This window comes from Lissotriton vulgaris, chromosome 1_1 (genome assembly GCF_964263255.1).
Source record: "Lissotriton vulgaris chromosome 1_1, aLisVul1.2, whole genome shotgun sequence".
Classification (NCBI taxonomy): domain Eukaryota; kingdom Metazoa; phylum Chordata; class Amphibia; order Caudata; family Salamandridae; genus Lissotriton; species Lissotriton vulgaris.
The window spans coordinates 167,886,178-167,900,939 of record NC_141685.1 but is presented as its reverse complement, the minus strand read 5'-3'; the positions used below and the strand labels follow the sequence as shown (position 1 = coordinate 167,900,939).

Here is a 14,762-nt window from a genome sequence, read left to right as displayed (position 1 = left end):
GAATGAAACAGAGGGAAGAAGGGCACGAAAAACTAGGGAAACAGAGGGCAGAAGGGCACGAAAAACAAGTCGAAAACGAGTGAAACAGAGGGCAGAAGGGCACAAAAACGAGGGAAACAGAGGGCAGAAGGGCACGAAAAACGACGGAAACAGAGGGCAGAAGGGCACGAAAAACAAGTGGAAAACGAATGAAACAGAGGGCAGAAAGGCACGAAAAATGAGGGAAACAGAGGGCAGAAAGGCACGAAAACTAGGGAAACACAGGGCAGAAGGGCACGAAAAACAAGTGGAAAACAAATGAAACAGAGGGCAAAAGGGCACGAAAAACAAGGGAAACAGAGGACAGAAGGGCACGAAAAACAAGTGGAAAACGAGGGCAGAAGGGTACGACAAATGAGGGAAACAGAGGGCACAAGGGCACAAAAAACAAGGGGAAAATGGGTGAAACAGCGGGCAGAAGGCTACAAAAAACGAGTGAAACGGAGGGCGGAAGGGCACGAAAAACGAGGGAAACAGGGCAGAAGGGCACAAAAAACTAGGGAAACCTCAGGCAGAAGGGCACAAAAAACAAGGGGAAAACGAGTGAAACAGAGGGCAGAAGGCCACAAAAAACGAGGGAAACAGAGGCAGGAGGGCACAAAAAATGAGGGAAACAGAGGGCAGAAGGGCACAAAACAAGGGGAAAACGAGTGAAACAGAGAGCAGAAGGCCACAGAAAACAAGGGAAACAGGGCAGAAGGGCACGAAAAACAAGGGGAAAATGAGTGAAACAGAGGGCAGAAGTGCACAAAAACAAGGGGAAAACGGGTGGAACAGAGGGCAGAAAGGCACAAAAACGAGGGAAACAGAGGGCAGAAGGGCACAAAAAACAATGGGAAAACGAGTGAAACAGGGCAGAAGGGCGCAAAAACAAGGAGAAAACAAGTGGAACAGAGGGCAGAAAGGCACAAAAAAACGAGGGAAACAGAGGGCAGAAGGGCACAAAAACAAGGGGAAAACGAGTGAAACAGAGAGCAGAAGGCCAAAAAAAACAAGTGAAACAGAGAGCAGAAGGCCACAAAAAACAAGGTAAACAGAGGGCAGAAGGGCACCAAAAACAAGGGGAAAACGAGTGAAACAGAGAGCAGAAGGCCAAAAAAAACCAAGTGAAACAGAGAGCAGAAGGCCACAAAAAACAAGGGCAACAGAGGGCAGAAGGGCACAAAAAACAAGGGGAAAACAAGTGAAACAGAGAGCAGAAGGCCAAAAAAAACAAGGAAAACAGGGCAAAAGGGCACAAAAAACGAGGGAAACAGAGGGCAGAAGGGCACGAAAAACAAGTGGAAAACGAGTGAAACAGGGCAGAAGGTCCATAAAAAGAGGGAAACAGAAGGCAGAAGGGCACAGAAAACAAGGGGAAAATGTGTGCGACAGAAGGCCACAAAAACGAGGGAAACAGAGGGCAGAAGGGCACGAAAAACGAGGGAAACAGGGCAGAAGGGCACAAAAAACGAGGGGAAAACAAGTGAAACAGAGGGCAGAGGGCCACAAAAAATGAGGGAAACAGAGGGCAGAAGGGCACAAAAAACAAGGGGAAAACAAGTGAAACGGAGGGCAGAAGGGCACAAAAACAAGGGGAAAACAAGTGAAACAGAGGGCAGAAGGACACAAAAACAAGGGGAAAACGGCTGGAACAGAGGGCAGAAAGGCACAAAAAACGAGGGAAACCGAGGGCAGAAGGGCACAAAACAGGGGGAATACGAGTGAAACAGAGAGCAGAAAGCCACAGAAAACAAGGGAAACAGGGCAGAAGGGCACGAAAAAACAGGAGAAAACGAGTGAAACAGAGGGCAGAAGGGCACAAAAACCAGGAAAATGGGTGGAACAGAGGGCAGAAAGGCACAAAAACTAGGGAAACAGAGGGCAGAAGGGCACAAAAAACAAGGGGAAAACGAGTGAAACAGAGGGCAGAAGGGCACAAAAACAAGGGGAAAACGGGTGGAACAGAGGGCAGAAAGGCACAAAAAACGAGGGAAACAGAGGGGAGAAGGGCACAAAACAAGGGGAAAACGAGTAAAACAGAGAGCAGGCCACAGAAAACAAGGGAAACAGGGCAGAAGGGCACTAAAAACAAGGCGAAAACGAGTGAAACAGAGGGCAGAAGGCCACAAAAACAAGGGGAAAACAGGTGGAACAGAGGGCGGCACAAAAAACGACGGAAACAGGGCAGAAGGGCATGAAACACGAGGGAAACAGAGGGCAGAAGGGCACGAAAAATGATGGAAACAGAGTGCAGAAGGGCACAAAACAAGGGGAAAACGAGTGAAACAGAGAGCACAAGGCCACAAAATACAAGGGAAACAGAGGGCAGAAAGGCACGAAAAAAAAGGGGAAAACAAGTGAAGCAGGGCAGATGGCCACAAAAAACGAGGGAAACAGAGGGCAGAAGGGCACAAAAAACAAGGGGAAAACGAGTGAAACAGAGCAGAAGGCCAAAAAAACAAGGAAAACGGCAAAAGGGCACGAAAAACGAGGGAAACAGAGGGCAGAAGGGCACGAAAAACAAGTGGAAAACGAGTGAAACAGGGCAGAAGGTCCATAAAAAGAGGGAAACAGAAGGCAGAAGGGCACAGAAAACAAGGGGAAAATGTGTGCAACAGAAGACAGAAGGCCACAAAAACGAGGGAAACAGAGGGCAGAAGGGCACGAAAAAAGAGGGAAACAGGGCAGAAGGGCACAAAAAACGAGGGAAACAGAGGGCAGAGGGGCACAAAAAACAAGGGGAAAACTAGTGAAACAGAGGGCAGCGGGCCACAAAAAATGAGGGAAACAGGCAGAAGGGCAAGAAAAAATGAGGGAAACAGGGCAGCAGGGCTCAAAACAAGGGGGAAAAGAGTGAAACAGAGAGCAGAAGGCCACAAAAAGCAAGGGAAACAGAAGGCAGAAGGGCACAAAAAACAAGGGGAAAACAAGTGAAACAGAGGGCAGAAGGGCACAAAAACAAAGGGAAAACAAGTGAAACAGAGGGCAGAAGGGCACAAAAACAGGGGAAAACTGCTGCAACAGAGGGCAGAAAGGCACAAAAAACGAGGGAAACAGAGGGCAGAAGGGCACAAAAAACAAGGGGAAAACAAGTGAAACAGAGGGTAGAAGGGCACAAAAACAAGGGGAAAACGGGTGGAACAGAGGGCAGAAAGGCACAAAAAATGAGGGAAACAGAGGGTAGAAGGGCACAAAAACAAGGGGAAAACGAGTGAAACAGAGGGCAGAAGGGCACAAAAAACAAGGGAAAAACGAGTGAAACAGAGAGCAGAAGCCAAAAAAAACAAGTGAAACAGCGAGCAGAAGGCCACAAAAATGAGGGAAACAGAGGGCAGGAGGACACGAAAAACAAAGGGAAAATGAGTGAAACAGAGGGCCGAAAGCCACAAAAAACGAGGGAAACAGAGGGCAGAAGGGCACGAAAAATGAGGGAAACAGAGGGCAGAAGGGCATGAAAAACAAGGGGAAAATGAGTGAAACAGAGGGCAGAAGTGCACAAAAACAAGGGGAAAACGGGTGGAACAGAGGGCAGAAAGGCACAAAAAACGAGGGAAACAGAGGGCAGAAGGGCACAAAAACAAGGGGAAAACGAGTGAAACAGGGCAGAAGGGCGCAAAAACAAGGGGAAAACGGGTGGAACAAAGGGCAGAAAGGCACAAAAAAACGAGGGAAACAGGGCAGAAGGGCACAAAAAACGGGGAAAACGAGTGAAACAGAGGGCAGATGGTCACAAAAAACAAGAGGAAAACGAGTGAAACAGAGAGCAGAAGGCCAAAAAAAACAAGTGAAACAGAGAGCAGAAGGCCACAAAAAACAAGGGCAACAGAGGGCAGAAGGGCACCAAAAACAAGGGGAAAACAAGTGAAACAGAGGGCAGAAGTGCACAAAAAACAAGAGGAAAACGAGTGAAACAGAGGGCAGAAGGGCACAAAAAACAAGGGGAAAACGAGTGACACAGAGAGCAGAAGGCCAAAAAAAACAAGTGAAACAGAGAGCAGAAGGCCTCAAAAAACAAGGGAAACAGAGGGCAGAAGGTCACAAAAAACAAGGGGAAAACAAGTGAAACAGAGAGCAGAAGGCCAAAAAAAACAAGGGAAACAGAGGGCAGAAGGACACCAAAAACAAGGGGAAAACAAGTGAAACAGAGGGCAGAAGGCCACAAAAAATGAGGGAAACGGAGGGCAGAAGGGCACGAAAAACGAGGGAAACAGAGGGCAGAAGGGCACGAAAAACGAGTGAAACAGAGAGCAGACGGCCACAGAAAACAAGGGAAACAGGGCAGAAGGGCACAAAAAACAAGGGGAAAACGAGTGAAACAGAGGGAAGAAGGCCACAAAAACAAGAGGAAAACAGATGGAAAAGAGGGCAGAAAGGCACAAAAAACGAGGGAAACAGGGCAGAAGGGCATGAAACACGAGGGAAATAGAGGGCAGAAGGGGACGAAAAACGAGGGAAACAGAGTGCAGAAGGGCACAAACAAAAAACGAGGGAAACAGAGGGCAGAAGGGCACAAAACAAGTGGAAAACGAGTGAAACAGAGAGCAGAAGGTCACAAAAAACAAGGGAAACAGAGGGCAGAAAGACACAAAAAACAAGGGGAAAACAAGTGAAACAGGGCAGATAACCACAAAAAACGAGGGAAACAGAGGGCAGAAGGGCACAAAAACAAGGGGAAAAGGAGTGAAACAGAGAGCAGAAGGCCACAAAAAACAAGGAAAACAGAGGGCAGAAGGGCACGAAAAACGAGGGAAACAGAGGGCAGAAGGGCACGAAAAACAAGTGGAAAACAAGTGAAACAGGGCAGAAGGCCATATAAAAAGAGGAAAACAGAAGGCAGAAGGGCACGGAAAACAAGGGGAAAACGAGTGCAACAGAGGACAGAAGGCCACAAAAAACGAGGGAAACAAGAGGGCAGAAGGGCACAAAAAACGGGGGAAACGGGACAGAAGGGCACAAAAAACGAGGGAAACAGGGCAAAAGGGCACAAAAAACAAGGGGAAAATGAGTGAAACAGAGGGCACAAGGCCACAAAAAACGAGGGAAACAGAGGCAGAAGGGCACGAAAAACGAGAGAAACAGGGCAGAAGGGCACAAAACAAGGGGAAAACGAGTGACACAGAGAGCAGAAGGCCACAGAAAACAAGGGAAACAGGGCAGAAGGGTACGAAAAACAAGGGGAAAATGGGTGGAACAGAGGGCAGAAAGGCACAAAAAACGAGGGAAACAGAGGGCAGAAGGGCACAAAAAACAAGGGGAAAACGAGTGAAACAGAGGGCAGAAGGGCACAAAAACAAGGGGAAAACGGGTGGAACAGAGAGCAGAAAGGCACAAAAAACGAGGGGACCAGAGGGCAGAAGGGCACAAAAAACAAGGGGACAACGAGTGAAACAGAGGGCAGAAGGGCACAAAAAACAAGCGGAAAACGAGTGAAACAGAGAGCAGAAGGCCAAAAAAACAAGTGAAACAGAGAGCAGAAGGCCACAAAAAACAAGGGAAACAGAGGGCAGAAGGGCACCAAAAACAAGGGGAAGACGAGTGACACAGAGAGCAGAAGGCCAAAAAAAACAAGTGAAACAGAGAGCAGAAGGCCTCAAAAAACAAGGGCAACAGAGGGCAGAAGGGCACAAAAAACAAGGGGAAAACAAGTGAAACAGAGAGCAGAAGGCCAAAAAAAACAAGTGAAACAGAGAGCAGAAGGCCACAAAAAACAAGGGTAACAGAGGGCAGAAGGACACCAAAAACAAGGGGAAAACAAGTGAAACAGAGGGCAGAAGGCCACAAAAAACGAGGGAAACAGACGGCAGAAGGGCACGAAAAACAAGGGAAACAGGGCAGAAGGGCACAAAACAAGGGGAAAACGAGTGAAACAGAGAGCAGACGGCCACAGAAAACAAGGGAAACAGGGCAGAAGAGCACAAAAAACAAGGGGAAAACGAGTGAAACCGAGGGAAGAAGGCCACAAAAACAAGAGGAAAACGGATGGAAAAGAGAGCAGAAAGGCACAAAAAACGAGGGAAACAGAGGGCAGAAGGGCATGAAACACGAGGCAAATAGAGGGCAGAAGGGAGCGAAAAACGAGGGAAACAGAGTGCAGAAGGGCACAAACAAAAAACGAGGGAAACAGAGGGCAGAAGGGCACAAAACAAGTGGAAAACGAGTGAAACAGAGAGCAGAAGGTCACAAAAAACAAGGGAAACAGAGGGCAGAAAGGCACGAAAAACAAGGGGAAAACAAGTGAAACAGGGCAGATAACCACAAAAAACGAGGGAAACAGAGGGCAGAAGGGCACAAAAACAAGGGGAAAAGGAGTGAAACAGAGAGCAGAAGGCCACAAAAAACAAGGAAAACAGAGGGCAGAAGGGCACGAAAAACGAGGGAAACAGAGGGCAGAAGGACACGAAAAACAAGTGGAAAACAAGTGAAACAGGGCAGAAGGCCACATAAAAAGAGGGAAACAGAAGGCAGAAGGGCACGGAAAACAAGGGGAAAACGAGTGCAACAGAGGACAGAAGGCCACAAAAAACGAGGGAAACAAGAGGGCAGAAGGGCACAAAAAACAGGGGAAACGGGACAGAAGGGCACAAAAAACGAGGGAAACGGGGCAAAAGGGCACAAAAAACAAGGGGAAAATGAGTGAAACAGAGGGCACAAGGCCACAAAAAACGAGGGAAACAGAGGCAGAAGGGCACGAAAAACGAGAGAAACAGGGCAGAAGGGCACAAAACAAGGGGAAAACGAGTGGCACAGAGAGCAGAAGGCCACAGAAAACAAGGGAAACAGGGCAGAAGGGTACGAAAAACAAGGGGAAAACTAGTGAAACAGAGGGCAGAAGGGTACAAAAACAAGGGGAAAATGGGTGGAACAGAGGGCAGAAAGGCACAAAAAACGAGGGAAACAGGGCAGAAGGGCACAAAAAACAAGGGGAAAACGAGTGAAACAGAGGGCAGAAGGGCACAAAAACAAGGGGAAAACGGGTGGAACAGAGGGCAGAAAGGCACAAAAAACGAGGGAACCAGAGGGCAGAAGGGCACAAAAAACAAGGGGACAACGAGTGAAACGGAGGGCAGAAGGGCACAAAAAACAAGCGGAAAATGAGTGAAACAGAGAGCAGAAGGCCAAAAAAACAAGTGAAACAGAGAGCAGAAGGCCACAAAAAACGAGGGAAACAGAGGGCAGAAGGGCACAAAAACAAGGGGAAAACGAGTGAAACAGAGGGCAGAAGGCCACAAAAAACGAGGCAAACAGAGGGCAGAAGGGCACAAAACAAGGGAAAAACGAGTGAAACAGAGAGCAGGCCACAGAAAACAAGGGAAACAGGGCAGAAGGGCACAAAAAACAAGGGGAAAACGAGTGAAACAGAGGGCAGAAGGCCACAAAAACAAGGGGAAAACGGGTGGAACAGAGGGCAGAAAGGCACAAAAAAACGACGGAAACAGGGCAGAAGGGCATGAAACACGCGGGAAACAGAGGGCAGAAGGGCACGAAAAACGATGGAAACAGAGTGCAGAAGGGCACAAACAAAAAACGAGGGAAACAGAGGGCAGAAGGGCACAAAACAAGGGGAAAACGAGTGATACAGAGAGCACAAGGTCACAAAATACAAGGGAAACAGAGGGCAGAAAGGCACGAAAAACAAGGGGAAAACAAGTGAAACAGGGCAGATGGCCAAAAAAACAAGGAAAACAGGGCAGAAGGTCACATAAAAAGAGGGAAACAGAAGGCAGAAGGGCACAGAAAACAAGGGGAAAATGTGTGCAACAGAAGACAGAAGGCCACAAAAACGAGGGAAACAGAGGGCAGAAGGGCACGAAAAACGAGGGAAACAGGGCAGAAGGGCACAAAAAACGAGGGAAACAGAGGGCAGAAGGGCACAAAAAACAATGGGAAAACGAGTGAAACAGAGGGCAGAAGGCCACAAAACATGAGGGAAACAGAGGCAGAAGGGCAAGAAAAATGAGGGAAACAGGGCAGAAGGGCTCAAAACAAGGTGGAAAAGAGTGAAACAGAGTGCAGAAGGCCACAAAAAGCGAGGGAAACAGAGGGCAGAAGGGCACAAAAAACAAGGGGAGAACAAGTGAAACAGAGGGCAGAAGGGCACAAAAACAAGGGGAAAACAAGTGAAACAGAGGGCAGAAGGGCACAAAAACAAGGGGAAAACAGCTGGAACAGAGGGCAGAAAGGCACAAAAAACGAGGGATACAGAGGGCAGAAGGGCACAAAAAACAAGGGGAAAACAAGTGAAACAGAGGGCAGAAGGGCACAAAAACAAGGGGAAAACGGGTGGAACAGAGGGCAGAAAGGCACAATAAATGAGGGAAACAGAGGGTAGAAGGGCACAAAAAACAAGGGGAAAACGAGTGAAACAGAGAGCAGAAGCCAAAAAAACCAAGTGAAACAGCGAGCAGAAGGCCACAAAAAACGAGGGAAACAGAGGGCAGAAGGACACGAAAAACAAGGGGAAAATGAGTGAAACAGAGGGCAGAAGGCCACAAAAAACGAGGGAAACAGAGGGCAGAAGGGCACGAAAAACGAGGGAAACAGAGGGCAGAAGGGCACAAAACAAGGGGAAAACGAGTGAAACAGAGAGCAGAAGGCCACAGAAAACAAGGGAAACAGGGCAGAAGGGCACAAAAAGCAAGGGGAAAACGAGTGAAACTGAGGGCAGAAGCCCACAAGAACAAGGGGAAAACGGGTGGAACATAGGGCAGAAAGGCACAAAAAACGAGGGAAACAGAGGGCAGAAGGGCACAAAAAACAAGGGGAAAACAAGTGAAACAGAGGGCAGAAGGGCACAAAAAACAAGGGGAAAAAAAGTGAAACAGAGAGCAGAAGGCCAAAAAAACCAAGTGAAACAGAGAGCAGAAAGCCACAAAAAACGAGGGAACAGAGGGCAGAAGGGCACAAAAAACGAGTGAAACAGGGCAGAAGGGTACAAAAAATGAGTGAAACAGAGGGCAGAAGGGCACAAAAAACAAGGGGAAAACGAGTGAAACAGAGAGCAGAAACCACAAAAAATAAGGGGCAAACAAGTGAAACAGAGGGCAGAAAGGCACAAAAAACGAGTGAAACGGAGGGCAGAAATGCACAGTATGGGCTCTGATGAAATTAGGCTTAAAGTCAATGAAACTGGCCGTGGGGGGGTCTCTCGGAAAAATACACTAGTTGCTTTGGGTTCAGTAGCTCACGACGATTTTCACTGGCCAGAAGTAGCTCTGACTACACAAAAGGTTGGAGACCCCTGGTCTAGGCATAGTCGTCGCAGCACACAATAGATTTGCTTGAGGCAGAGGCCAAAACTCAAAAGTCAGGAAACCAGTTACAAGTAGGTGATAACTCAGGGCAGTGGAAAACGCCTGTTGTCCGTGGAGGAGTCATTCCCTTCCCAGAAATCTGCATTACAAATTAATTATTAGTGTATAGTTTTTTAATATCTGTTTGGTGCCAGTCCATAAGACTTTCAAATCTGCCTTTGGGATTCGATGTTGCAACTCCATAGGGTACATGTATCCTTTGTGAGCTTAATAAAATGTTGAAAATTCTACAAAACCTCACTCCTACATCCAAATACTCTCATGCTACCATTCTGCACTCTGCTCTGTCTGAAAATCAGCTCAGCATATTCAAAACTCTGCATTGATTTGGCTTGTAAATTATATTTTTGGAAATGTACATGTATTAACTATTTAATTTTAATACTATAGGTGATTGAAATTACGGACGAAGAAAGCAAGATTTAGCACTAAGCAACTGAATGTCAGTGCCGTAAGAAGGATTATTTTGAAAAACTGAAGGACATCCAGCATTCTACGTTTAAACAATTTCCAAAAATATAAGTGTGGCGAGGAAAGTACTATACCTGTAAGTGAAGTCTTTAATTTTGCATTTCATTAACCCAGAGCAAAGCCATATCTGTGCACACAGCATCAGAAATAATGTAGAAAGACCGCTTCAGCATCCTCATCTGAAATATTATCAGAAAGACAAATTGCCTCAGCATGACAGAATAATGTTCATCTAAAGCATCATGTAATTATAGAGAGGAAGCACACACTACATAAAAGAAAGTTACAACTAAAGGTTTCTTCTGGATGCCATCAAAGAAAAGACGCTGAAAGAAGTCTCCGAAGCTGACACGTTAACAACCAAAAGATTGGAAAATCACCTTTGTTCAACAACCGTTTTTAACCAGTTACGCAAGTTTGAGACTATCTGCCTCGGGATATAAAACACCTTCACCCACTCTGCTCTTTCTTGCGAAAACCTTACAAATTCACCACTTTATTGTGTTAATGACCATCTCAGATCGTTTCCTTTTTATTGTGTACTGTTCTGTAATTCTATGTAAATCGCCTCAACATTCTCTGTTGTGCAGGAGTGATATGTAAAACTGTTAAATATAAAAATTGATTAAAGGAGCACTGTTGCGCTATATCTAATGTAAATAAATCCTCATCCCCAGAACTACAAACCTTAAACTTACCCCAAACATAGAAAGGGTAAAAGGAACTGATGTTCTGCGACTAATGATCCACAATAGTACTCTGCACGTTCAAACGCCCTCAGTTACTGCCATTACATCAGAGCAAAAAGGTACTTATCAGTTTAATCATTAAATATCAGACTAACACCTTATTACTGCATTGCTAAGAACCTATAGAAATAGATTTGAGAAAAACTTCAGTCACAAATTAAGTTGCTGCCGGAGAGGCTATTACCTAAAGACTATTATCTGTTAGAAAAATTTCAACAGGTGTTACAGGACTGCTTCCCGACGTTTTTTGCTCAATCCAAGTGTTGAGAAGATTACACACAATTTCTTTTAGAGAGAAGTGCTGAATATTATCTAAACAAGCCCGACTCTAAAATCGAGGCAAAATAACCGAAGTTAGGGAAAAAAGTTACCTGTGCCCAAAAAGATACAGCCATAAATCTTATCTCACAGAATTTGACAGAATGCATACAGGGGAAAACCACTCTCAGTGCAAAGTATGCCAAAAAAGTTTCAGGCGTAAATCTTATCTCACTGAGCATATGAGAAACCACACTGGGGAAAAACCTTTTCAGTGCTCTGAATGCCAGAAAAGCTTTAGAGTCAAAGCGAGTCTATATCAACATGCATTAACCCACTCTGTGGAAAAACATTATCAGTGCTCTGAATGCCCAAAACATTTCAAACTTAAATCACTTCTAACTGCACATGTGAGATTCCACACTGGGGAAAAACCTTATCAGTGCTCTGAATGCCAGAAATGTTTCAGTGACAAAAAAAGACTCACTAAACATTCAAGGACCCACACTTTGGTAAAACGTTATCAGTGCACTGAATGCGACAAATGTTTCAGTGAAAAAAGCAGTCTTACTCAGCATATAAGAACCCACACTGGGGAAAAACCTTTTCAGTGCTCTGAATGCCCAAAAGATTTCCAACTTAAATCACTTCTAACTGCACATGTGAGATTCCACACTGGGGAAAAACCTTATCAGTGCTCTGAATGCCAAAAATGTTTCAGTGACAAAAAAAGACTCACTAAACATTCAAGGACCCACACTTGGGTAAAACGTTATCAGTGCACTGAATGTGACAAATGTTTCAGTGAAAAAAGCAGTCTCACTCAGCATATAAGAACCCACACTGGTGAAAAACCTTATCAGTGCTCTGAATGCCACAAATGTTTCCGTCAAAAAAGCAATCTCACTGAGCATATAAAAATCCACACTGGGGAAAAACCTTATCAGTGCTCTGAATGCCAGATATGTGTCAGGCAAAAAAGGGATCTCACTCAGCATATAAGAATCCACACTGGGGAAAAACCTTATCAGTGCTCTGAATGCCACAAATGTTTCAGTCAAAAAAGCAATCTCACTACGCATATAAAAATCCACACTGGGGAAAAACCTTATCAGTGCTCCGAATGCCAGATATGTTTCAGTGTAAAAGACAGTCTCATTCAGCATATAAGAATCCACACTGGGGAAAAACCTTATCAGTGCTCCGAATGCCAAAAATGTTTCATAAAAAAATCTAATCTCACTGATCATGTGAAAATCCACACTCGAGAAAAAAAATTATCAGTGCTTTAAATGTCAGAAAAGATTCAGAGGCAGAGATGGTTACAAGCGCCATAAGAAAACACACCATCAAAATAATCAGTTCTCCGAATGCCAGAAAAGCATACATTTTAAACTCAATCTCACTCTACATGAGCAGACGCACACAGGGGAAAAACATTACCAATTTCTGTGAATGCCAGAAATTCCTATTTGATAGGCACAGCCTCACTAACCATAAGCGACTCCATACTGATGAAAAACCTTATGAGTGCTCTGAATGCCAGAAAAGCTGCAGAGAAAAATGCTATTTCACCATGAGAAACTCCACACTAGAAAAATCCTTATGCCATAAAAGGTTGAATCTGAAAGACAGTGTTATGCTTTATGAGCGATCTCACTCTGGGGAAAAACCTTATGAGTGCTTGAAATGCAAGCAATGTTTTGGGTACAAATACTTTTCACTAGACATGAGAGAACTCAAATGGGGGAAAAAAGCCTTATGTGTGTTCTGAATGTCAGATAAGGTTTAGTCTTGAATACAATGTAATTTCACATGAGAGAATTCACACTGTACTAAAGCCATATACAGGAGGGGAAAGCCAGAAACGTTATACTCAGAAAGGAGATATCACTAAACATGAGAAATGCATCCACACCAGGTGAAAAGTAAGGCGTATCTTGAGTTGCAGAAAAGCTTCTAACAACCTGACTTTACATGAGAGAGCACATATTGTAGTTGCAATAGAATTCATCAAGAAACTCTTGCAGGATAACTTAGGCTGCCTGCCTGCAACCTCCAAAGAAATTTCAGGCCTGGAAATATTTTTCATTGCAACAGAATCCACAATTTGAGTATCTGAAAGTTGCAAAACTCTCAAGGTCTTTACTTTACACAGAGAAGTGTTAGTGCTTGCAAAAATCAACTAATTGCCCCAAAAATCACAATAATAATGTCTTAAATTTTACTCCACCCAAAAGGTTTCTACTCACCCTTGTTTCTTAACATATGACTGATATCTATTTTTTTCATGATAAGATTAAGCCTATGCGGAGTTCCTCAGTGAGGAACTCCGCAAAGTGACTACTCCCACTACTTCTTGGTACGCAAGAAGGAAAAAGGCCTGCATCCTAGCTTAGTTCTCAGGGACATCAACCGCTTTCTCCGAAAGGAGAAGTTCAAGTTGTTAATCTTGGCTCAGGTCTTATCTGCCTTCGACCTGGAGATTTGATGGTAGCGTTGGACTTGCAGGACACTTACTTTCACATCCCCGTCTTGCCTACCCACTGGTATTACCTATGGTTCACGGTAGGCCACTCGCATTTTCAGTTTACCAAGCTTCCCTTTGACCTTACCAGCCACCCCCTCCCCCGGGTGTTCACGAAAGTGATGGCGGTGGTCGCAGCTCATCTGCGCAGATCAGGGGTTCCAGTCTTCCCCTATCTCGACGACTGGCTGTTGAAGGCTCCCACCTCCAGACTACGACGGACTTCCTGCATTTGCTGGGGTTCTCAGTTAACGTGCTGAAGTCGCACCTGATTCCATCCAATAAGCTCCTTTTCATCAGAGCGGTTCTGGACACAACACAGTTTTGGGTCTATCCTTCCTAGCAGCAAGTCCAGTATATTGGGACTATGATACCGATGTTTCAGCCTCCATCCCGGTGTTCGGTGAGAATGACCCTGAGGCTGCTGGGCCTCATGGCCTCCTGCATCCTGCTGGTGCATCATGCCAGATGGCATATACGTGCTCTGTAGTGGGACCTGAAGTTTCAGTGGGCACAGCACCAGGGGAATCTTTCCGATGACATTCAGATTTCGGAGGGGACTGCAAGTCAGTTGCAGTGGTGGTTCACGAACCAGGATTGGGTCAACAGCAGATCCTTCTACCTTCTCCAACCTGAGTTTACAGTAGTGACGGATGCGTCACTCCTGAGTTGGGGCAGCCATATGGGAATGGTGGAGATCAAAGACCTCTGGTCTCTGGCGGAGTCCAGGCACCACATCAACCCTCTGGAGCTCCGGGCGATTCATCTTGCACTGAAGGCATTCCTTCTTATGTCAAAGGAAGAGTGGTGCTGGTGTTCACAAACAACACCACCGCCATGTGGTACTGCAACAAACAGGGCAGGGTGGGGTCGTGGACCGTATGTCAAGAGGCTCTTCGCCTTTGGACATGGCTGGAACATCAGGGCATATCTCTGGTAGTTCAACACTTAACAGGTTCACTGAACGCAAGGACGGACAAACTCAGCCGCCAGTGCATGATGGATCACAAATGGCATCTTCACTCGAAGGTCGTGCTAGGTCTCTTTCAGTAGTGGGGAGAACCTTGGTTAGATCTATTCGCCACCGAAGAGAACGCTCAATGTCAGCAGTTCTGCGTGTTAGAGTTTCCAAAGCGGCTCTCGCTCGGCGACCCTTTTCGTTGCGAGTGGAGTTGCGGCCTCCTGTACCACTTCTGCCAAGATTGCTGAAGAAGATCAAACGCGATCAGTCCCAAGTCTGGTACCCCGAGCTCTTGAGCATGGACTTCGATCCTATTGTTAACAGATTTCTGAAGTGCATTACTCATCTTTTTCCTCCTTCTCCTTTCATAATACCCTAGTGGGAGTTGACCTCACTTATCTTATGTGTGCTCCCTTTGAGCGCCTACATAATTGTCCTCTTCACCTCCTTAGAAGACTAGTTTT

General features: G+C 45.7%; 1 protein-coding gene across 2 annotated transcripts; it reads left to right on the top strand.

Annotated features, from left to right (window-relative positions):
* Positions 1–10,841: 10,841 nt before the first annotated feature.
* LOC147738013 (uncharacterized) lies at positions 10,842–12,433 on the top strand. Of its 2 annotated transcripts, XM_086951459.1 has the most exons (2): positions 10,842–11,218; positions 11,471–12,433. In XM_086951459.1, the coding sequence occupies exons 1-2, from the start codon at positions 10,975–10,977 to the stop codon at positions 12,100–12,102; spliced, it is 876 nt and encodes a 291-aa protein (XP_086807585.1). In that variant the 5' UTR covers positions 10,842–10,974; the 3' UTR covers positions 12,103–12,433. The 2 variants fall into 2 exon arrangements, with proteins under 2 accessions (XP_086807585.1, XP_086807572.1); XM_086951446.1 differs by having other exon boundaries at positions 10,842–12,433.
* The last annotated feature ends 2,329 nt before the right edge of the window (positions 12,434–14,762 follow it).

Excerpts from the sequence above, each read along its gene's own strand:
- LOC147738013 (XM_086951446.1), top strand. The coding sequence starts at position 10,975 with ATGCATACAGGGGAAAACCACTCTCAGTGCAAAGTATGCCAAAAAAGT.